The sequence below is a fragment of the Rhineura floridana genome, chromosome 9, assembly GCF_030035675.1.
Source record: "Rhineura floridana isolate rRhiFlo1 chromosome 9, rRhiFlo1.hap2, whole genome shotgun sequence".
NCBI classification, from domain to species: Eukaryota; Metazoa; Chordata; class Lepidosauria; order Squamata; family Rhineuridae; genus Rhineura; species Rhineura floridana.
In genome coordinates this window covers 1,226,756-1,249,993 of record NC_084488.1, presented here as the reverse complement: position 1 = coordinate 1,249,993, position 23,238 = coordinate 1,226,756, and the positions used below count along the sequence as shown (strand labels likewise).

Sequence of the window (23,238 nt, the reverse complement as noted above, 5' to 3'; positions counted from 1 at the left end):
CTTGCACACAGACCCTGGGTGGCAAAGGGTGCCAAAGTGGGCGCTGCCAGGTTTCTAGGACTGACTACAGTTTCCCTGCCCACTGTTTCATTTGGTGCCAAATCACCCTCCATTCTGGGGTATGTGTGTGTGGCTGCAGCCTCTAGCTGTATGGAGCTTTGAGCCTCAAAAGTAGGGGATAGCAGCATTTGCTGCAGAGGCTTACATTTTTTGTTGGATCAGCAGACTTTTCATCATTTCATCATCATCATCATTTCATCATTTTATTTGTATGCCGCCTTTCCACATAAAATTGTGCTCAAGGCGGCTTACAGCAAGGTGAACAAAAATACATCTCAAAAACAATTGCAAAAACAATTTCCTAATAACAAAAAATAATAAAACAGTGACATAACAAATATAATAAGCAAAAACAACTTTTCAACATTATGAACATAATAAAACAATCTTTAAAAACAAAGAAGTAACCATTAACACCCCAAGCCCCTAAAGAAAACCATTTACTATATCTCCTACAAGACTTCATTATTCAGAGTGCAGGCTTGTTTTGTTTTCCTTGGCTTTTCTCATGGCCTTAGAGCGAGAGTGCACTTAACTGGCCAAGTGGGTCTTATGGGGCTTCCAGGGAACATTCTTGTCTTCGAGAATAAAGCTGGGTGTGGGGTTTTTTTTGCAGAAAGGCAAGAATGAGGAGGTAAGTGATGGGAGGGGAAACTCAAGAGAGTTGAGATGAAAAACAAATGTTGAAGTAGGCCAGAAGGGTGATGCAGAGGCAGGAAACCATGAAAACGCTGAACTGCTGAAGTAAATAGGTGAAGGAAATGGCGGAAAAGTGATCCTCACTGCTGAGTTAAGTGGTCCACAGGGGGGCATGAAGGCAATCCGGGGTCGAGGCCACTTAAGCAGAAGAAGCGGGGGTCTAACTGAGGGACGAAAGGGAAGATGGCAGGGCAACCCAGGAACAGGCTGTTTTTATATATATATAAAAAGAAATGAAAAACAAGGACAAGAACACATGGAAAAGTAACACAAAGGAATTAAAGAACACACAGAGACATAGGCCTGAGTCCCAAGAAGGAGCAGAGAGTGCTGAAACAACCAAACTGCAACATAAAGAACTGACCTCTTTATGTAAAGAGAAGCTAGAAGACCTTGTAAAAAACAAACAGCATATTATGCTGCCTACAACCAAAAGGTGGTGCTCATGTCCCACCTGAGATCATGTTACATGCACAGGAGAAAGCACTGGACATTATTTATCATATTACTAGGCGCGGCCTGAAACTTAATTCATTTATGATACTATGTTTAAAACAATCACATTCTGCCAAAACACGAGGTGATAACTAAAAACTTGTTATAGGCAGCAAAAGGCATTACTGCTAAGTACGTAGAAAGCTGGAGTCTTTCTTTAGTATCAAATGGATGATGGAACGGATGGTACTAATAAAATAAGTAGGAATCCTCTGCTCAGTGATAAAATGTTCACTGTAAATAGCCTCCTTAGAACTTAATATTCTCTTTAGTAATTAGGGATTTGTGATTATGCAATATTTATTTTGGTACTTTTAATGATCTATATGTTTTTAAAATATTTATAATAAAACAATCAACCAGTCAAGGAAATCTACTGATCAATGAAGGCACAAGAGGATTTTCACTTTAGAATGCAAAAACAAATAATTGCTTCTTTCTTTCTATCTTTCGACTATCTAATGTATACTAAAAACCTGGAATTCATCGGAGAGGATGGTGGTGAGGAAGGGGCAGGCATATCACTCTCATCATCTTCATCTTCATCCCATTCTTCTTCCCGCAAAGGGGTGATGTTATTTCCAAGCCACACAGAGTGGATGGAGACCTTATACAGGAAAAAAAAGGAATTTAAAAAGTGATCAACATTCCTACATATTAAAATGTCCATACAGTTCAACATAATAAAAATCCTAACATTCATTTTATATTCTTAGTATATATAACATTTATACATTTGTATAAATACATTTGTATCTGTAGGCAGTGATTCCATAGGTGCACCTCTATTGATTCAATCCTAAACATTGCAATAGACTTTAGGGCTTTAAAGGTCAAACACAATACTTTAATTGTGCTCAGAGACAACTGGAAACCAAGACATAATGGTTGGTGCAATATGTTTGCAGTGAGCTCCTGTCTGTCTCTTTGCCATATTCTGCACCAGAACTCCCTGAAGACTTCTCTAATTACATGAGAGTAATCAAACCTAGATGTCACTAAAACATGAGTTACTGTAGCCGGCCCCTTTGCAGAAGGGAATGTAGCTAGCATACCAAAGTTGGTATAATGTGGTCTGATGCCACTTAGGCTCAAAGGTCATCCCCAAGCTAAGAAGCTGGTACATGAGGCGTGGTTTTCTTCAATGGGAGCTGTCAGTCCAACCATTGTCTTTTCTGTTGGATGGTGGCAGGAATTTCATACAGGTGTGGGAAAACCTTTGGTCCTCCCGATGCTGCTGAACTACAACTCCCATCATCCCTAGCCACTGGCCATACTGCTGGTGCTAAAAGAGTTGTAGTTCGGTAACATCTAGAAAGCCAAAGATTCCCCACATGTGGTCTAGTGGCTAGCGCCAGAGACCAAGCTATTTTGATATAAGATGCAATATCTGTAAGTTACAGCTATGCATAGAAATCTTTTCACTCACCATCTACCTCAACCAGGATGACTTCAGTCTTAAAGCAGAAAGTCCCAATTACTGCCTCCCATTGGAGAGTACTGAAGCTAGCATAACCACAAAATTCTTCCAAACAAAGGTTTTACTTGACTTTGGAACTCTTGGATCTCAGTGTGACAAGACAGAGCCAGTGCAACTTTCTAGGGAGTTTGCTTCCTGTTCTACAGAGAATCTTGGTATTTTCCATTATCTTGTCAGGTAGAAGAGTTCCTGAGCCACCATTAGATATCTGGAGGGATGGGAGAGTGAGATTGGTTTCTTGTCCCCAACTCTAGGCTATAGTGTTCTTTCTTGGAATGGGAACTGTAGAGAGCTAATAATTCCCTCTACCCTCAAAGAATAATAGGAGAACAGGTCTTCCCTTAAAATAATAATCCTACAATCACAAGACTATAATTCAGCAATGCTTGCTAAGTTGGAAAGTCAAGAATACAAAGGACTTCACTTAACGTAGGCACTTGAACTAACCTGTCCTAGTTTATAGCCCATATTTCCCATTTCACGCTCTGTATTGATCTGTAGTAAAAGTTTTTCATGGCTGATAAGAACACCTGAAATAAAAAGACAGAGCAAAATTATATTTGGCAAACCCCAAATAGCCTGAAAAAATACACTATCACTGTGGTCAAACATAATACTGATTCTTTTTTTCTACTTATACACTCAAGTTACTCTGTACTGTAGATTCTGCTGATTTGCTCCATTTTCCATTTGGTGAATGAAGTGGCAGTTACGAGAACTCTGGAGGAAAGTGACCACACCATACTTGAATTCTTGATTTTAACAGAAGCAAAAGCTGAGAGTAGCCATATGTGCACCCTGGACTTCAGGAAAGCTGATTTTAATAAACTCAGAACAATTCTAAGTACGGTTCCATGGCAAGCGACCGTAATGAGAAAAGGAGTCCAAGATGGGTGGGAGTTTCTAAAAAACAAAATTCTAAAAGCTCAATGGCAAGCAATTCCAACAAGGAAAAAAGGGGGAAAACAGCAGAAGAAGCCAATGTGGCTTCACAAAAAGCTTAGAGATGACCAGAAAACAAAAAAGGACACATACAGGAAGTGGAAAGAAGGCCAGGCCACAAAGGAAGAGTACAGGCAGGTATCATGGAATTGCAGGGATGGTGTCAGGAAGGCTAAAACTGAGAATGAGCTGAGGTTAGTGAGGGATGCTAAAAGCAACAAAAAAGCTTTCTTCAGGTATGTCCATAGTAAAAGACAGAGAAAAGAAACGGTGGCACATCTACACAATGAGGATGGCAAAATGATAACAGATGACAAAGAAAAGGCAGAAGTGCTCAATTCCTACTTTGGCTCAGTCTTCTCCCAAAAAAGGAGCTGTGACTCTCCTGGGAAACATGAAGTAGAAGGGACAGGCTTGGAGCTTGAGCTTGATAGACAAACGGTCAAGGAATACCTAATCACTTTGAACGAGTTCAAATCTCTAGGGCCCGATAAACTGCATCCTAGAGTATTGAAGGAACTGGCTGAAGAACTCTCAGTATTGCTGTCTATTAACTTTGTGAAATCATGGAGGACTGGTGAAGTGCCGGATGACTGGAGGAGAGCTAATGTTGTACCTATCTTCAAAAAAGGCAAAAAGTAGGAACCAGGGAACTACAGACCAGTCAGCCCCATGATATTCTGATTAGCAAGCTAGCTCAATGTGGGCTGGCTGGCTGGAACAACTATCAGCTGGATCCACAGTTGGCTCCAGAATCGAACCCAAAGAGTGCTTATCAATGGTTCCTTCTCAAACTGGGTAGAGGTAATGAGTGGGGTACCACAGGGCTCAGTCCTGGACCCAGTGCTCTTCAACATTTTTATTAACGACTTGGATGAGGAGGTACAGAGCATGCTTATCAAATTTGCAGATGATACAAAATTGGGGGGCATAGCTAATACCATGGAAGACAGAAACAAAATTCAAAGGGACCTTGATAGGCTGGAGCATTGGGCTGAAAACAACAGGATGAAATTCAACAGGGATAAATGCAAAGTTCTACACTTAGGAAAAAGAAACCAAATGCACAGTTATAAGATGGGGGATACTTGGCTCAGCAATGTGACATGTGAGAAGGATCTTGGAATATGAGCCAACAGTGTGATGTGGCTGCAAAAAAGACAAATGCTATATTAGGCTGCATTAACAGAAGTATAGTTTCCAAATCGTGTGAAGTATTAGTTCCCCTTTATTCAGCACTGGTTAGGCCTCATCTTGAATACTGCGTCCAGTTCTGGTCTCCGAACTTCAAGAAGGATGCAGACAAACTGGAACAGGTTCAGAGGAGGGCAACAAGGATGATCAGGGGACTGGAAACAAAGCCCTATGAGGAGAGACTGAAAGAACTGGGCATGTTTAGCCTGGAGAAGAGAAGACTGAGGGGAGATATTGTACTTGAATACAAGAAAGGTTGTCACACAGAGGAGGGACGGGATCTCTTCTCAGTCATCCCAGAGTGCAGGACACGGAATGATGGGCTCAAGTTGCAGGAAGCCAGATTTCGACAGGACATCAGCAAAAACTCCCTAACTGTTAGAGCCATACGACAATGGAACCAATTATCTAGAGAGGTAGTGGGCTCTCCGACACTGGAGGCATTCAAGAGGCAGCTGGACAGCCATCTGTGCTGAATGCTTTGATTTGGATTCCGGCATTGTGCAGGGGGTTGGACTTGATGGCCTTATAGGCCCCTTCCAACTCTACTATTCTATGATTCTATGACATTTTTTTTCAAATATCTCAAAAAAGTTACCTCAAAGAACTGGATAAATTGTCATGCTATGCACTCACAATTAAAGAAGAAATATGCAAAATGTTCAGGATGAAGCAAGATCCATTCAAGTTGAACAGCAAATGATAAAAACAAAACCATCCTATGCAGTGGAGTACCTAAGCTATAAAATGAGTTGCTTGGATGGAGGGGGGTCACTATGGAATCCTCTTGCCTGCAGATTTTTAGGTGTGTCAAAGATGGTTTAAGTTTAAAGAATCCTGCCATTGCAAAGGCTTTGGCTACTTTTCATTTCAGAAACTATAGGATTAAAAGCCTTTCGTATAAGCAGCCAGTAGGCACATACCTGCAGCCGAAGGTGAAAGAGATGGAGCAGGATCCCATGCTTGGTACACGTGGTGGGTGGCAACGTTGTCTCTCTTGGATACCATTTCTTGGATTTCTTGTTCCACAATTCCTCTTATGACATTTAATTTCCTTCCAAACCTGAAGTTCAGAAGAAATAATCATAAATGGCTAAAGCATTTTCCAGAGTCAGAGAAATTTTGCTAGTAAAATTACTATTGCATAGCTTTAAGTTTTAAAACAAGGTTCACCTCTGGAAAATAATCAGAAATTAGGCTTGATTTGCTTAATAGCCTAATTTCGATATTTCAATATTAACCAAATGCTATGAAAACAAAACACTATCACTAATATATAGATAGATTTCCTCTTTTATTGCATAAGACAATATAGGAAATTCTTACCATAAATTTCTGTTCTTTGGGGCTCTCAGAGGGCATTCGTTAACACTGGAATGGCAATTTCCCCTGGACTAGTAGGCAAGGCTACCCTGCCCTCTGGACAACCAGAAGCTCCAACAGTTAACTATGCCAACAAATGGCAAACATGATAACAGTAACTTTGCAACAGGAAGAGAAAAAAAGAATTTAGGACTGAGGGGATCTCCCTATCTCAACACAGGAAAATGGCAATATCATGTGCCTTGTTTTCCACTAGTGCAAAGCTGCAATTGTATAAAACTCATTTAAATGTATTGACATGGATATTTCTTAACAACTGTCCATGTATAATTAAAATGATTCTAATGAAATACCTAAAAATATGGAGCACATTTGGGGAAGCCATGGGGGATGGGCACGTAGAGTGGGTGGAAGTTCTGTTATGCAAGTGGAAATCCTTGTGCTGGTGAAGCTACTTTGATGGATATTGCCCTTAGTAGCCATTTCTGCAAGAGTGGACCAAGGCAGCTGTGTTTCACTTTCATACTAGCCTGCAGTTTAAACTACAAGAAACTTTCCTCAAGATACTCTTCAAGCAACCCTAAGTGTGAACTGGATTGTTTTATTCATCATCTCATCTAAGCGGCATTGCCAGAATGAGTTATGCTTATATCTATTTGATTGTGTGTGTGTTTGACATCAAGTATTACAGAAATTTATGTTTTATATTTTATTGCTCTACTTGGTATATTGATATGAAACATTAATTTTTAAAAATTCTGACAAAGATTCAAGGAGGAATAAGCATTGCTATAGATACCAACTTTTAAAATACCTTGTATCTAAAGCTTTTAAAGCTTTGTTTCGAGGTTGCTGTTCTAAGCAACTAACAGCTGGATTGCCTGCAAGTGGTATTGTCATTGCGCTCAACACCAAGGATGTTATGGCTTGAACAGCTAGAACGTTTATTTGGGTCCTTTCTGTGTCTTCCTAAAAGAACAAACACATGAAGCCAAGGTTAAGGGTATAATTCTACAATAAGAAAAGCAAAACCCATGAAGAAGCATAATTCATGACTCATCCGCAAGGATTTCTTCTTAGCAGAGCTCCTACTTGCACCTAAAGAACAGAAAAATGTAAAACCTCTCTTCATAAAACAACTTGTGTATTCAGTTCTGCTCCTTCTTAAAACGTTGTATACAGCCTCCTCTGTTACAGCAGGTAATGACATGGTGGGGCAATTCAGGCACACCTCTAGCCCTGGCACGCTGAGGACGCAAACCTGTCTGCTGCTACTGCTCCCGATCAGCATGAAGGCAGTCTGCATGCACAGCTCTTACTCCCTGCTGGCTTTGGGCAGAAGGTGTGAGGGTTCATTCTCATCCAACCAATATTTTTCTACAAAGGTAGGAAGTCTCTGCCTTGAGTAGGTACCCTTTCCTACCTTGTCTTCCCCACCTTTTATGCTCCCAGGCATGTCTGCGTACTCACACCCACTTTAATAGTGGGGAGAATTATTAATTAGAAAACAAGGAATCTGCAACACAGCATAATTAACAATGAAGCTTTGTAATGGAAAACTGTGCCCCTAGTATGAACTGAAATTACTTATCAGATAGTTGACAAAATAAAGTCACTCATTGGATTACTTTACCTCTTGCTGGCTTTCCTCTTGTTCCAATACAATTGGCTGGGTTACAAGAACACCAAGAAGAGTAGCCCACGTCTCTTCAAATTGCATGCGGTTTGTCCACCCTAAGGGAAGAACCATACCACTGATATTTGCTACTTTAAATTAAGAAGAATTACACATTTTAGGTCCTACAGCTGCATTTTTATGTAACTAGCAAACAAAGTTTTAAAAATCTCTGAAAAAACCCCTAGAAATTTTACTTACTATGAATTTCTGTTTGATGTTGGCAGGGGAGGACATTCTATGTCAGGGATGATATCCCCCACTGGATTGAGAGGCAGGGTCCAGAATCCTTTGCATCCTCAACCCCTCATCAACAAGGCCCAGAACTCCCCCAGGCACCAAAGTCAGAATTTTAAAAAAATATACTCAGACCAAAACGATAAGAGATCTAACCTTAACATAATAAGACAGTACATTGGGATAAAAAAACCAAAACATTCTAACAATGAAGAATGCAGAGAAGGACTCCGAACATCTGACCCAAATAGAACCAGAAGGTACTATACATATCAAGAGAATGCCAATACCTCTCTTGGGAACAGGAAGGATTTGGATAAGAGGAAGGAAGGATTACTTTCTGTGACCAGTGAAACACTGAATCTACCTTTGGTAAGAAGGCTGGATTGAGGCAAGACTACCTCATCCTGGTATAACACACACAACTGTGGATCAGTCAAAAGTGTATCCAGTTCCAAAACCCGCCTAGCAGATGTAACAGCAACCAGAAGGCTCTCTGTTCGAGGGGCCATAGGTTCCAATGCAGCACTGGTCAAAGCTGACAAAATCCAACCAAGGTTCCAAGTGGGAAACTAATGAATCACCTGACAGGACACCCATTTGATGAACCTTTATAAAGAGGATAGAACATAAGGGCTGGACCTCATAGGAAAATATGCTACCCAGTGCCGTCACCTGTTGCTTAATAATACTGGTGTTCAACCCTTTGTTTACTGAAGGTGCATATTCCAGGAGCACCTAAAACAAATGAATACACAGAGGTAACCATTTTCAGTGGCTCAGGTGAAGCCTCCTGAAACTAGAAAAAAGACAAACCCACCTTTCAGTTTCGTCCACAAGGGTAATGCACAAGCATCCTCTAGGGCAGCCTTTCCCAACCAGTGTGCCTCCAGACGTTGTTGGACCACAACTCCCATCAGCCTCAGCCAGCATTGCCAATGGTCAGGAGAGATGGGAATTGTGGTCCAACAACATCTGGAGGCACACTGGTTGAGAAAGGCTGCTCTAGGGTAAGGCCTCAAACTCCTCATGGATTCAAGAAGCAGAATCTTTATTTATTACAAACTATAGCTAGATAGAATAGCCAACTGCCCCTGTAAAAGCATTCCCATACATGTATTACAGAGACAAACTAGAGAAAAATTCTTTTTAATCCTCAAGAAAAAACTCCAGAGGGATTCCTATTTATTTAGCCAACTGGATTTTCTGTTTACTTAGCCAACCGGATTTCTGCTGTTGCCCTGAAAACACTCGCTTAAGCCTGCAGGTCTTGGGGAAGACAGCTAGCTCTTCAAAGAGAAACAATCTGATTCCGACATGGCATACAACTCCTCTGGGATGAGGAAAATACATATATCACAGCCCCACATCTTGACCAAAACCCCTGACATATCAGGGCTTAATGGAATACAAGGAAAGGGGGAGACTTTGCCCTCTGTAATGGGTCCAGACTGCATTTATTCACAAACTTGATTGATTAGCACCCTTTGCTCCAGCAGACAGACTCTGGGTAAACGGACCTGACACCAGCCAACAAGGCAGAACAAAGGAAACCAACAGGGAACTGTTGAAAGCAAATGCATTGTCAACACCAACCATCTCCCTAGCACATTCCTTAGCCAGCTCCACAATGATAGGAGAACTCCAGGATTAGCCTGCAGGGGGAGGAAGAAGAGCCCACAGAACTGCTACTTGAGAGAGATCTGTGGAATCTCTGTTTTTCATGCCTCCTGGCATGATGTCTTACCTCTCCGATGATGCTTAGATAGGATTTGTGTCTGCGCCTAGAACTGTGGCCTTGTGTGTGCCCAGCCCTAGGTTTGTTAGGGATGACAGCAACCCTCAGAGAGTCCTACAACTTTGCAAAATCACCTCCTGAGGTAAAAGACACAGCCTCTGTTTGCAAAGAGCCAGTGCTAGACCCTATACTGTGAACACTGGAAGAGGGAGAAAATTCTGCCAAAAAATGTCTCCCTCCTTGTCACAAACATGTCAAAAGACAGAATTGCTGGCTGGAGAAGCGATAACCAAGAAATGTTCTCCTGCTACTCTAATAACACCCAAAAAAGGTGGGAATTCACTGAGGCACACTCCTCTCAGGAAGTAATGAGGGAGCCTACCTCAGTACCCTCTGGCAGCCGCTGACCTACTGAACTGGAGAGATAGCATGCAAGTAGCACTATAAAGCCAGCACTCAGGGTGAAAGGGGAAAACAGGCAAATCTGCTTGGGACCAGTGGGGTGTAGAGTTCATCTGTCCCCTCATAAGACTACTGTGAATGGCGGTCCCCTCGCTGGATCGTCACCTTGTAGTGGTGAGTGGGCTTGCGTGTTCCAGTGAACCCTTTGAGTGATGCCGTCGGGAGTCATGTACTCCCAGCAGGGTCACCCATGGCTGTAAGGTCAAGGGAGAGGAACCAGACAAAGAACGATCCAAGAAAGTCCTCAACGGCAGAACAGGCAGAGGATAACAATGTGTACGTTGCAACGGCTGTGAAGGTGGATGGAGGCTGCAGCAGATAAAAGACTTCCAATCGTCGTGGTATCCCATGCCTTTCGGTCAAAGCCTTTTTCTGTCAAGATTGTGTGTTGATAGTCGTGCGCTGATCTCCCACATAAAACAAACCCATGCACAGGTGTCTTCCAAGCACCTTATCTTGGAAGACAATCTTACTCGGCCACGAGTGATCGCCACTGATGAAATGATGAATGGCGGTACCCTCAATCAAGCGGCTGTAACTGCTGAAAGCACTTCCAATAGAAATGTCTGCAACCGCTCAAAATAAAATGGCGCTCCCACCTTTTCCCCCCCAAGTTCCCAAGCCCACAACAAAGCCAAAATGTCAAAAAGTTGAAGAAAAATACCAGCAAAGGAAGGGAGAAATGAATCTTCCCTAAAACCCCTTCCCTGTGTGCAGCCATACAAACACAGAAATGAAACAAAAAATAACAAGGAAGGGGCGGAATAAAAAAAAGAATCACACCAATGGGGTGAGGGGAAGGAGAGGAACAAACTCACAAAGCAAAGGAATTTAGGGAAATAACTGAGGGTTATTTAGCAGCCTAAAGGACCCCAACTGTCATCGACCACAAGCAGGGGGGCCGGATGATTCCTCCCCCTGGAAAGTATTCAAAGCATTCTGGACCCTGCCTGTCAATCCAGTGGGAGGCATCATTCCTAACATAGAATGTCCTCCGCTGCCAACAGGCAAACTAAGTTTGTCTATCTGCATCTGCCAGGAGTGGGAGTGAGGAGAAAAGGAAAAAGATTATAATTTACTTGTGAAGACTCTTTTATGACACATATAGTTTGTGTGCAGAATTTACATATAAAACTTGCATTTTGCAACCATAATTGTATGTTTGGGCCAGTACAAGTAACTTCCTTTCCATCAAATCATAGCCTTATTCATACTTGTAAAGAGCCAACAAAATTCCCACTCCCATACAAGTATTCCGTATCGGTATGGCCTGCTTTATGCTGGAATGCTGGTTTCTCGTGTATTGTTTTGTGATTATAAAAATGTCCCTTTAAATAACTTTTCTAGGCTGACTTGGCATGTATGATGGAGACCTGGGTGGGTGACTGGGGTGGCCCTCACCCAGTTGTGTCCACCTGGGTACTCAGTTCAGCACCAAGGCAGGCTTGAGGGTTGGGCAGGGAGTTGCTGTAGTCTATAGGAATGCCATCTTTCTCCAGGCTTCCTGTCTGCTTGAGTGGGAATCTAGAGTGTCTGTACCTGGCACTGGGCAATACAGACAGATTAGGGATTCTGCTGGTTTACTGCCACTTTGCTGCCCAGCAATCTTCCTTGAGCTGACAGAGATGGTCTTGGAGGTGGTGTTGAAGACTCCCAAACTGTTGCTACTGGGGGACCAAAATGTCACTGGCTCAACACATGTGGCAGGCCGCAGTCTGGATCTGGTTTTCTCAACTGGGCAGGAAGAGGGTGATCTGAGAGTGGGGGACATTAACATCAGTCCCTTGTTACGGTCAGATCACCTCCTGTTGTGATTTAGACTTTCAGCAGCTTTTTTCCTCTGCAGAGGCAGGAGACCTGCTAGGATGGTCTACTCCTGGAGGCTAATGGATCCAATTCGTTTCCAAGTGGCTCTTGGGAATTTTCCAGCTAACATGACTGGCACTCCTGTTGAAACCCTGGCTGATCTGTGGAATACCCAGATGGCACAGGCTGTTGACATGATCACTCCTGAGCATCCTTCTCCCACTTGATAGAGCCCAGTTGGCTCCTCGGTATACACCAGAGCTTAAGGCAACAAAACAAGCTGGGAGATAGCTTGAATGTAAGAGGAGAAAAACTCCAGATGAATGCAACCAAACACTATGAATTGCTCATTATCAAGCCTATTTAATGGCAGCAAAGGTGGTGAAGAAGAGATGCTTTGTTGCTTCCTTGCATCCTCATTGTGTCATCCAGCAGAGCTCTTCTGGGTAATATGGGGTCTTTTATAGTCTGGCTCAAAGGAGGCAGTGGAACTTACGGTGGCTCACTGTGACTTGTTTGCAAAACACTTTGAGGATAAAATTACTTGCATCCTCCAGGACCTTGACTTCACTATTAGTGCAGATGATCTCATGAGGTGTCCAGAGCACAATCTAGTCTTGCTGTACTGGATGAGTTTCAGCTGGTAGGGCTCTAGGACATGTACAAGGCATTTGGCTTGGTTCGGGCAACTACTTGTGTTCTTGACCTTGACCTTCATGGATGACAAAAACTAGCAAGGAAGGGACTGCTGACTGGGCCAGAGAGAATATTATTGCCTCCTTGTGAAAAATACCACCTCCAAATCCACATCATATCCTGGTAAAATATTTTGGAGGGTGGGGAATTTGGTGAAACAACCCTCTCCCTGATCTTTACACCGGCTCCTCTGTCCCCACCAGGACCCAGAATATTTTTATCTATAAATATCAAGAACAAAGGAAAGATATACTTCCCTCCCTTCTTCAACTGTTCTGAAAACTTTGTGCTATGTAAATAAACGATGCTCTGGGCCAGTTGCTACATTTACTAGAAACAGCAGTCTTGCTTGTTAGGCAAAATGTTGAATCCACAGTAAGTGGAGGATTGAGCAGAATTGATGTTTTTGTGTACCACATGGGTGCATTTAATTATTACAAGTTCAGAGCAGCTTGCATTCCACCTTCCTGTATTGCTGCACTTGTCATAGAAATGACAAAATAAACAATTCAATCCAGTGAAAGCAAGCCATAATGAAAAGTATAACTAAAAAAAGTAAATTAACATAAAATCCAATAATCTATTTCTGTATAACATTAGATGATATCAAATAATGTCTGCAAATAATTCTCAACAATTTCAATACATTATTAAATAATTATAAACAAACAAATCAATAACAGCAAAGATGTTATAAACAAAGTGTCACAGGCCACACACTTCTTCTCAGGCCCTCTCCCATTAAGGCAACTTACAAAGCCAAAGCTATTTTGATTCTAGAGTAGAACTACATCATGTTCCTTCAGACGTTTCTTTGGATCAATATAGGTGAGTGGTGCATCCGTGTGTGTAAACATCCATGAAAGAGAGGGGGAGAGAGAGAATACTTGAGATATATGAAGGACTGGGGGGAGGAGGGAGCAAAACAAAAGAGACATTTGGTCTTGCCGTGAAATCGGTCTTCTCTGTGCATATCAAAAGATGATATCAGGTGGGTAGCTAGCTCCACCTAGCGGTTGAAGGTAAAAGAAGATTTTTTGCACGTCCGTTCCTGGTCTGTGCCTGTTCCTGCCTCAGTTTTCAATGACAAGCCCATAATGAGTAAGGCAGGATAGAAATAAAGACAAGACAACAGTACTCATACACTCTCTGCCCAAGGCCTACTAGTGTTTGTAATGGTAGCCCAGCCCTCCTAGGGAGTGGCCCTGATATCATCTTTTGACATGCACAGAGAAGACCAATTTCACGGTAAGACCAAATGTCTCTTCTCCTATGCATGTAAAAGATGATATCAGGTGGGACATACCAAAGCTGACCCATGTAGGGTGGGAAAATCGCTGGGCTGTGGCTACTATTGGTCTGGGAGGATGTGCTGTAGCACTCTCCTCCCAAAGGCTGCCTCAGCTGATGCATAGGTGTCTATTTTATAATGCTTAATGAAGGTACTGGGCGTGGCCCATGTCGCTGCCCTACAAATCTCTATTAGAGGGGCGTTGTGAGAAAAGGCCGCTGATGTGGCCGCTGCTCTTGTGGAGTGAGCCACTATCCTGGCTCGCTGGGCTATTCTTAGAGAGGCATATGCCAAAGAAATGCATGCCTTGATCCACCTGGCTAGTGTAGAAGTGGACATCTTATTCCCCAGGGATGCTGGGTGAAAGGAAACAAACAAATTATCTGTTTTCCGAATTGCCTTTGTCTTGGAAATATAAACTTTAAGGGCTCTCCTCACATCTAGAGAATGCCAGGCCTTCTCTGAAGGATGGACAGGATTAGGACAGAAGGACGGCAATACTAGTTCTTGTGGGCAATGGAAGGTAGACAGTACTTTGGGACAAAAGGAAGGGACTGTATGTAGAATTACTCTATCCTTATGAAATACACAAAGCATTCAGCTCAGACACTCTACGGGCCGAAGTAATGGCCACAAGAAACAAGACCTTAAAGGACAGCAGACGGAGAGAAACTTGACTCAAAGGTTCAAATGGAGGTCTTTGAAGGGCTGTTAACACTGTGCAGATCCCATGTCGGGTAGTGATGAACAGTAAGGTGGTGCTAATATCGTTGCTCCTCTGAGAAAACATTTGATGAAAGGATGAGATCCAAGCGGATTGTCGGGAGTATCGACAACAAGGCTGAAACCTGGCATCTAAGGGTGTTAGGTCTGAGACCCAATGATAATCCCTCTTGCAGGAAAGACAAAATCTCATTGATCCCTGCTTTCTGAGGAAGAATTCCTTTCTCCTGTGACCAGGATGAGAAGGCCTTCCATGTGCGTTCATATATTCTGATTGTGGATGGGCGTCTAGAAGCCATCATGGTTTCCAGCACTTGTGGAGAAATGCCTTTCCTCAAGAGTCTCTTCCATTCAAATTCCATACACGAAGCGCCAACCACTCCGGGTCTGGATGAAGAAGTTGCCCTTGAGAGAGCAGGTCCTCTCTTACGGGAATTTTCCATGGGGGTTCCACTGACAGATCGAGGAGATCTGGGAACCAAGGTCTCCTTGGCCACCATGGAGCAACTAGTAGAACTGCTGCCCTCTCGGCACGAATTTTCTTGATTACCCTGGGAATAATTGGTAGAGGAGGGAAGGCATACAGCCTGCCTGGAGGCCAGTGGGATGTCAAGGCATCTATCCCCTCCGCTTCTGGTGTGACATACCTGGAGAAGAATCTCTTTACCTGCCGAACCTGCAAACAGGTCCACTTGAATTCGGCCAAAAAGTGCCACTATCTGATGAAAAACGTCCGGGTGAAGCATCCATTCTCCCTGATTCAGTTTCTCTCGACTGAGCCAGTCTGCTTGGCTGTTGTCCTCCCCCTTGAGATATTCTGCTGCTATGAAGTCCACATTCCTTTCCGCCCACTGGAAGATGAGAAAGGCTTCCTTATGGAGAAGGTGGGAGCGTGTGCCCCCTTGACGGTTTAAATAAGATTTGGCTGACAAGTTGTCTGTTTTGATGAGCACCGCTCCTAACCGTCTGCCCTGCACAAAGTGACTGAGGGCCAGACGGGTTGCTCGAAGTTCGAGAAGATTGATTGGCAGTATGGATTCCTGTGACGACCATGTGCCCTGAATCATCTGACCGTCGCAGATGGCTCCCCACCCTGATAGGCTGGCATCTGATGTGATCAGGGTTCAAGGGGATCCTGGAATGGGATGCCTCTTAACAGGTTGGGTTCGTGAGTCCACCAGAGCAGCAACTGCTGAACCCATGGCGACAGAACTACTTTGCAATGGTGTCTGGACGCTATGTCGCTTTGGAAGGGTAGGAATGCCCACTGAAGTGTGCGGCAATGATGACGTGCCTGTGGTGTAGTTTGGAATGTGGAAACCATCAGTCCTAGAAGTTTTGCTAATTCCATTAGGTCTGCTGAATTGGAGGACAGGATATCCAATGCTGCTTTGCATATCTTGTCGGCTCTTTCTGGCGACAACGTTAATAGGCCCTTCCATGAGTCTATAGTCGCTCCCAGATGCATTATGCGCTGAGATGGAAGGAGGTGGCTTTTGGCTTCATTGATCAGGAAGCCATGGTCCTTTAAACAGGCCAAGGTGACATGGAGGTCCTCCCAAGCCTTGTGCAATGATGGGGAGCGGATCAGAAAGTCATCCAAGTAAGGGAAGAGATTAATTCCCTGTGTCCTGAGATGTGCCACCAAGGCAACCACGATCTTCGTCAATGCCCTGGGGGCAGACAACAGGCCAAAAGGCATAGCCCTGAATTGGTAATTGTCTGGTCCCACAGCAAACTGAAGGTATTGTCTGCGAGGTGGGAAGACTGGAACGTGAAGGTAGGCCTCCTACAGGTCGATAGACAAGAGAAAGTCCTCTTTTCTTAGGGCCTCCTTGATAGAAAGTAAGGTGTCCATGCGGAACTTGCAGTATCTTAAGAATCTGTTGAGACCCTTGAGGTCTAGTACCGCTCTGAACGATCCGTCTTTTTTTACAACGGTGAAGAACAGGGAGTAATTTCCCAAAAATCTGTCCCCTGCAGATGAATATTGCCAGAGGGGTGGAAGTGAACTCCAACCGTAGGCCGTACCGAAGGGTGCGAAGGACCCACTGATCTGAAGATGTGTCCTTCCACCGGTGAGCGAAACATTGAAGACGACCCCCCACTGGAGAGGTGGAGGCGTCAGAATTGATGTTTATTTCCCCGTGACTGGGACCTAAACCCCAACCGACTGGGAAAGTGTTGTTGAGACTTAGGCTGGTTGCGTTGTCTGTTCCAGAAGGGCTGGCTGGAGTGGGCATCCTTCGGCCTTCCATACGGTCTTGCGCCTCGAAATGACTGAGACAGTTAATATGGGTGGAATGAGCGACGAAAAAACTTTCTGTCATCTCTTTTCCTGGAGGACGGCATTGACTTTTTCTTTTTCCTATTTTCCAAGACATTAGCTAGGGCATCGTCCCCAAATAACTTGCCTCCCACATAGAGCTCTGAGGCAAGATTAGAACAGGCTGTAGGGTCTGCCTCCCAATGTCGCAGCCAAAGGGTTCTTCACGTGAAGACCCCTGCCGTCAGCAACCTTGCTGCAAACTGCATGGCATCCATGGATGCATCTGCCATGAAGGTAACTGCCCAAGAGACCTTCAGCAGAGACTTGCGTACTTGGGCTGCATCTTGCTGTGGGCCGTCCAGCAGGTCTTCCAACCAAAGGAGGGAGGCTCGAGCAAACACTGAGGAGGCTGCCGCTGCCCTGAGTGAGAGTGCACTACCCTCATGCACTCTTCTAAGCCCCTGATCCATTTTGCATTCAGTGGTATCTTTAAGGTGCACATCCGAGTCCTTCGGATTCAAGAATGGGTTCAGCAAGTTGACAATGGGTGTGTCTATGAGAGGAACTTTCAGCTGGTCCATGATAGGCTGTTCCAGCGTATAATATTTGTTGGCTATCAAGACTGACTTCTTGAATTGCAATGGAATGTCAAACTCTGACTTGAGCACTTTTGGGAGAAGCGAAGGGAGCTTCAACACGCTAGATTTAGGTTTCGGATCTGGACATACTGTTGAGACCCTCGATGTAGAGGGGGCCAGCGGGTCCTCTGCAGAAATGAGAGTAAGGGCTTCCATCGCCTTGCATAGCAGAGGAAGGAAATGCGGCTCCTGAAATATCTTAGTGGATGAAATTTCCTCAGATTCTGACTCCCCACTCCATTCCTCTTCGTCCAAAATCAATAAGTCGCTGTCTGTGTCGATAGGTGTCTGTTCCGGAAGCTGAAGATGCCTGCCCTGAGATGCGGCATAGGGATCTGGAGATGCTCGGTTAGCTGCAGGAAGCGGAGCTGCAATTGAGTGTCTTGTAAGTGGGCCCTGCGAAGGCTGTGAACCAGATGGAGCCTGACAGAGTGAGGGCGCTGAAACTTCCTGAGAAGGAACTCGAGGAATACATGGAGAGGATAAATCTCTGGCCAGGTCCATTAACAGGGAATCCCTAAGCTGTTCCTTCAGTTGTAGAATAGAATGGGCTGACAGATGCAACTGAATAGGTTGAGCTTGACAGTAAGAAGGCTGGAGCCTTTGCCCCCCCACATTTTGGATCTGTTGCACAAGGATTGGTTCCTCCAAAAAACCTGTAAAAGCTTCAGGAGAGGAGGTGGTGGAAAAAATAGTGTCCAACAAAGGGCAAGGGTGACTGCCTTCCTCGTCAGACAGGGATTCCAGGTCCCTCTGGCTCCTTGGCTGTTGAACAGGGCCTTGCCTGTCTTTACTAGTCATCTTATTAGTAACAGGCGTCCTCCCCCTTCCATAGCCACCCTGCCCGCCATAACTTGCGTCTCAGCCACCTCATGCCTGACAGTAGAGGGGCGGGCTACCGCTGTTCCTGAGTGTTCCCCCAAAGTGTGTGACTGCCCTGTGTCTTGGGTAGGAAAGGGCACCGATGCTGCGTCTGCTGCAGGTGTGGGGGGGAGCGGCTTCAACCTCTTTGAGGGGTTCTCTGTTTTGCGGGTTGCTTTCCCCATGTGAGCAACAAGCTGCGGGGCTTACGGGATAAACAAGGGAGCCCTTGGAAAACTGTAGCTGGAAAAGATGTGTGGGGCAGTCCCCACAGGTGGCGACAACCAGCTCCATCCTTATCGAAGGCTGTTAATGTGGAGGCTGGGGGGGGCCCGCAAAAGGCAGACCCCACCAGCAGCTGTAGCTGTCCTCCTCGCTGGTTTACTGACTGGAGGGGGGGAAAGAGACGATGGTAGCAAGATGAGGGAGACAATGGCGCTTCCCTCCGCTGCTGAAGCGCGGGAAAAACAAAAGGAACTGGCCGTTGGCAAAGGGCATGAAAAGGAAAAACCTTGGCGTGGTCTGTGTACGCTGCCTCTGCCGGGAAGGCAGCCGTGAATGTTAAGGCAGTTGCCACTGTGGTTTGCTTCCAATAGAGATGGTAACGATGTTGGAGGGGAGGGGGAGGGAGGGGGAGCCTGGAGATGCCGAAGGCTCCTGGAACGGTGGGGGGGAGGGCCCGCTGGTGGCTCCTTGCCACAGAGGAAAAACTTCCCAGAGAAGGAACACAAAGTCTTTTTTTTAAAAAAAAAAAACTGGAAGGGAAAGTTAGAACCAACAGTAAAAGAAGAAACAATACTAAACACTGAAATAACACGAAAAATAACACACAAGTAAAACAATACAGGTCTGAACCAACAGAGGCAGAGAGATTCCAACCACGTTCGGTGAAGGCAAAGGAAAACTGAGGCAAGAACAGGCACAGACCAGGAACGGACCTGCAAAAAATCTTCAACAGTGCTCTTTTGCCTTCAACCGCTAGGTGGAGCTAGCTACCCACCTGATATAATCTTTTACATACACAGGAGAAATACATTGCCCTCTGGTAACCTCGCATTTGGATTACTGCAATTCGCTCTACGTAGGGCTGCCTCTGAAGACAGTTCGGAAGCTACAGCTAGTGCAAAATGCGGCGGCCAGATTGTTAACAAGGAGCAAGCGGTCCGAGCATATAACACCTGTTCTGGCCCGCTTGCACTGGCTACCGGAGACTATTGAAAAGATGGCCGCAGTGAGCAGTCTGCAGTAAGTCTACTCCTCTGAATATTCTGATTTTACCTTTAATTTAGTTCTATTTTATTATAAATTTTAAACCTTTTTGGCCATCTATGCATATGAACTGAAGAAGAACATAAATCTGAAGAAGCCAAGGACTCTTATTAACTTTCTCCTATTTAATGCAACAAGCTACTAAACAAGATCGGTGTTCTCTGCAGATAGAGATTTCCATTGACTTTCATTGAGTCTCTAAAGCTAAACCTTTATCTTATATGGTGTCTCTAATTTTCAAGCTTCAGAATATACTAACGAAAAAGAAAAATCTTAAAAGAAAAGAGAAAAGAAAAGAGAAAGAGAAAGGATACATATACTTACATTTAGATATCTATTCTTGTGAAATTTTACAGATAGCAGAACATCAGCTGTTATTTACTCAACTGATAACATCGGTTTAAGGGCTGTAGAATTATGGTTCTTACCAGAAAAAGCTACAAAAAACTGGGCCTTACGCCAATTAATAACCTAAATCTAAGTTCAACTCCAGCGAAACAGACAAAGCAGACGAAAATAACAAACTTTTGCTGCTTAAAGAAAGATGCCAATTCTGCTAACACTTCAAGGGCAGAATTTCCAGCTGTTCCACCTGGCCATAATTGGTCAATTTCCCTCACTCCCTGTGCATTACTATCAGGAAAAGATGAAGCTTGTAACTTAGCCCAAGAAATTGCTCAAACATCCCATGCTGATTTTATATTTGACAAAAACATGCTAGATGACTCTGCTCGGAACAGCTCGCTCTCGATGCCGGCCCTTGAATCTTCTTACTGTGAAAACTCAAATAAATCTGAACTGCTCTGATGAATTTATTCTCCACCAGGAGGCAGAAATCTCTCAGATACCAAAATGCAAGTCGATTCTGCTGAGCGAAAGCTGGTCACACACAACTACTCTGATGTTAACTCAAATTGCGCAATTCGTGGCGGAATCGAACTCTCTACTTACAACTTTAACGAATCTTCTACTAAAAAATGTTGCTAAAGCAAATAAAGATGATGCAACAGTAACCACAGCCACGAAAACAACGCAGACTATGGGAAAACAAGATTGTTAATTATTGACTTTAAATAAGAACTCATGTAGATCCAAAAAGCCATCCAGAAGCAAACAAATCAGGAAATCAGAAAATATGAAGACCTCTAAAACTCATTGTAAAAATTCCATGAATTATAATAAGCTTTTTAAACTCTTGGATCCGCCAAAGTCTATGACTAAAAAGCAAAAGAGGAAGCGAAAGCGTAAGAAGAAATCTAAAAAAGGGACTTCTGTCCATCTTTCGACACCTCAATCAAACCAAACAGAACTCCCATTTAGGATTAATCCAAATGCTATGATCCCTGAGGGTTCTCCTATTCCCCGAAATGAAATAAATCAGCATCAAAACTCTCAACCTTCGAAAACGTCGACACTCTTTCCAGCTATCAATCACAATAGATGGAATCTAGTTCGAAGCGGGAATATGATAGCCATAACAAACTACCCAAAACCATGGGGTCTGCTGAATCTACAAGCGCGAAAACATCACCTTTGTGCCACCTTGGATAATATAATCCCTGGGCTTTTAAATGTCCACCAGATCACCTCAGTGGAATACCTTTTCAATAATTACATCTCCGCTAGAGCCCTGATAACACTATGTGATGATAATACAACGAAAAATATCTATAAAAGAAGACAGACTCTTCTAAAACACAATCTTTCATTATCTAGGGTATTTAAAAACTGTGCCCCACCTCAGTGCTTGATTTTGCGTGATCTACCAAGATATAGTCCTGTTTTGACAAACAGTTTTGACACTGCAGAACACCAAAATCCTCAACCCAACAGCATCTCGGACTCGAATTACGGCCTTAAAGCTACAAGCCCTCTAGAAAATGAGAAATTCCTCCCAGAAGAGATTCTTCTACTTGACTCATTTTCCTCTTTATCGATAGATGCTAAAAGTGAGATAACATGAAACTTGAAATTCTCTTACAGACTTTAAAAACGCAAATGGCAAATGTAACCCCTGGAGCGAGAATTTACGAAAATACTAAACTGAATGTTACTGAAACAAATAAAGATCAGCCCTCCATGTTGAGGACTATTAATATTCAATCTTTACAAAACGTTTCCTTAGATATATCCAAGATAATGACTCTATCTAAACCCAACTCACATCTCTTACAAGGATATTGACCAAGATCGACAAGTGTAAAGTGGTCCTTCTCTTTGGTTTCATGGAATATTGCTGGATGGACTAGCAAAATACAAATGCCAACTGTTAAGGATTTCCTATCCAGCTATGATATTATCTTAATACAGGAAACATGGGCTAGGGATGAAATATACTTAGATGGATTCTCAGCCTTCTCCCTTGAAGCTCTGCTAAGCAATAGGGGGGGGAGAGCTAAGGGAGGTATATGTATTCTGGTTACCACCAGAATCAATGCTGTGATCTGCTCTTTAACCCCCTTGCGGGATTTAGCTGTGGCAATACTGTTAAAATCTACATCCTTTGTTTACATAATAGTAAATGTATATATTCTTCCCAGTAAAAGAAAAAATTCTACCAAAAAACAATTTACCAAACTAGAATCTTATCTGTCAAACTTGACTGATTCTTTCCCCGAAGCCATTTTAATCCTAGCGGGGGATTTTAATGCCAGAATGGGTGCATCAGATAATGACCTATATTCTAAATATCATCTAGAACCCCCGGCAATAGATGATCCATTAATCATTCCCGTAAGACAATCTAGGGATAGAGGCATAAATTATGCGGGTTTGTGCCTAATGCTTATGTCTGTGAAACTAAATCTATCCCTGTTAAACGGCCGTATGAGGGAAGACTTCGATGGAGAGCTAACATGTCTAGGGGCCAGGGGAGCATCTGTTATAGACATGATTTTTGTCCCGCCGGAACTTTTTGCTCAAATTAAATGCTGCAGAGTCTTGGCACGACCTGAAAGTGATCATTTTCCGATATCTTTAAATGTCTATGGTACAAATAAATCCCCTTTTTTAGAGCAACGAACATTCGCTGCCACGGATGTTGAGATACGCCCAGCGCGGATTAAGTGGATTCCTAAACTCCAGGAAAAGATTGCTGAAGGTCTTAACTCCTTTGAATTACAGACTATTAAAAACCAACTTATAACAGCCATTTATAGCTCTGTAAGCTACCATCATTTATATCAGTTGATTAATAAAATTCAATATTTGATTAGAAAAGACCCCGGGAAGTCACTGAGAAGGTCTACCCATAAGGCGAACCTTTGGTTTGATTGTGAATGTTATGAAGCAAGAACACAAGTAAAATATTTACATCAAGCATATAATTTGCATAGATCTCATGAACATGTAGAAAGATTTAGGACAGCTAGGAAAAAATT

At 43.5% G+C, this 23,238-nt stretch overlaps 1 protein-coding gene across 1 annotated transcript in view; it reads right to left on the bottom strand.

The window, feature by feature from the left end:
* Positions 1-302: 302 nt before the first annotated feature.
* The window catches only part of HTT (huntingtin), a 337,153-nt gene continuing 314,217 nt past the window's right edge, over positions 303-23,238 (bottom strand). The window contains exons 54-58 of the mRNA XM_061584691.1: positions 7,827-7,927; positions 7,008-7,162; positions 5,794-5,933; positions 3,182-3,264; positions 303-1,861 (exon numbers count right to left, since the gene is read on the bottom strand). Of these exons, the coding sequence (XP_061440675.1) occupies positions 1,709-1,861; positions 3,182-3,264; positions 5,794-5,933; positions 7,008-7,162; positions 7,827-7,927 (632 nt within the window). The 3' untranslated portion in view covers positions 303-1,708. The remainder of the gene's footprint in view (positions 1,862-3,181; positions 3,265-5,793; positions 5,934-7,007; positions 7,163-7,826; positions 7,928-23,238) is intronic.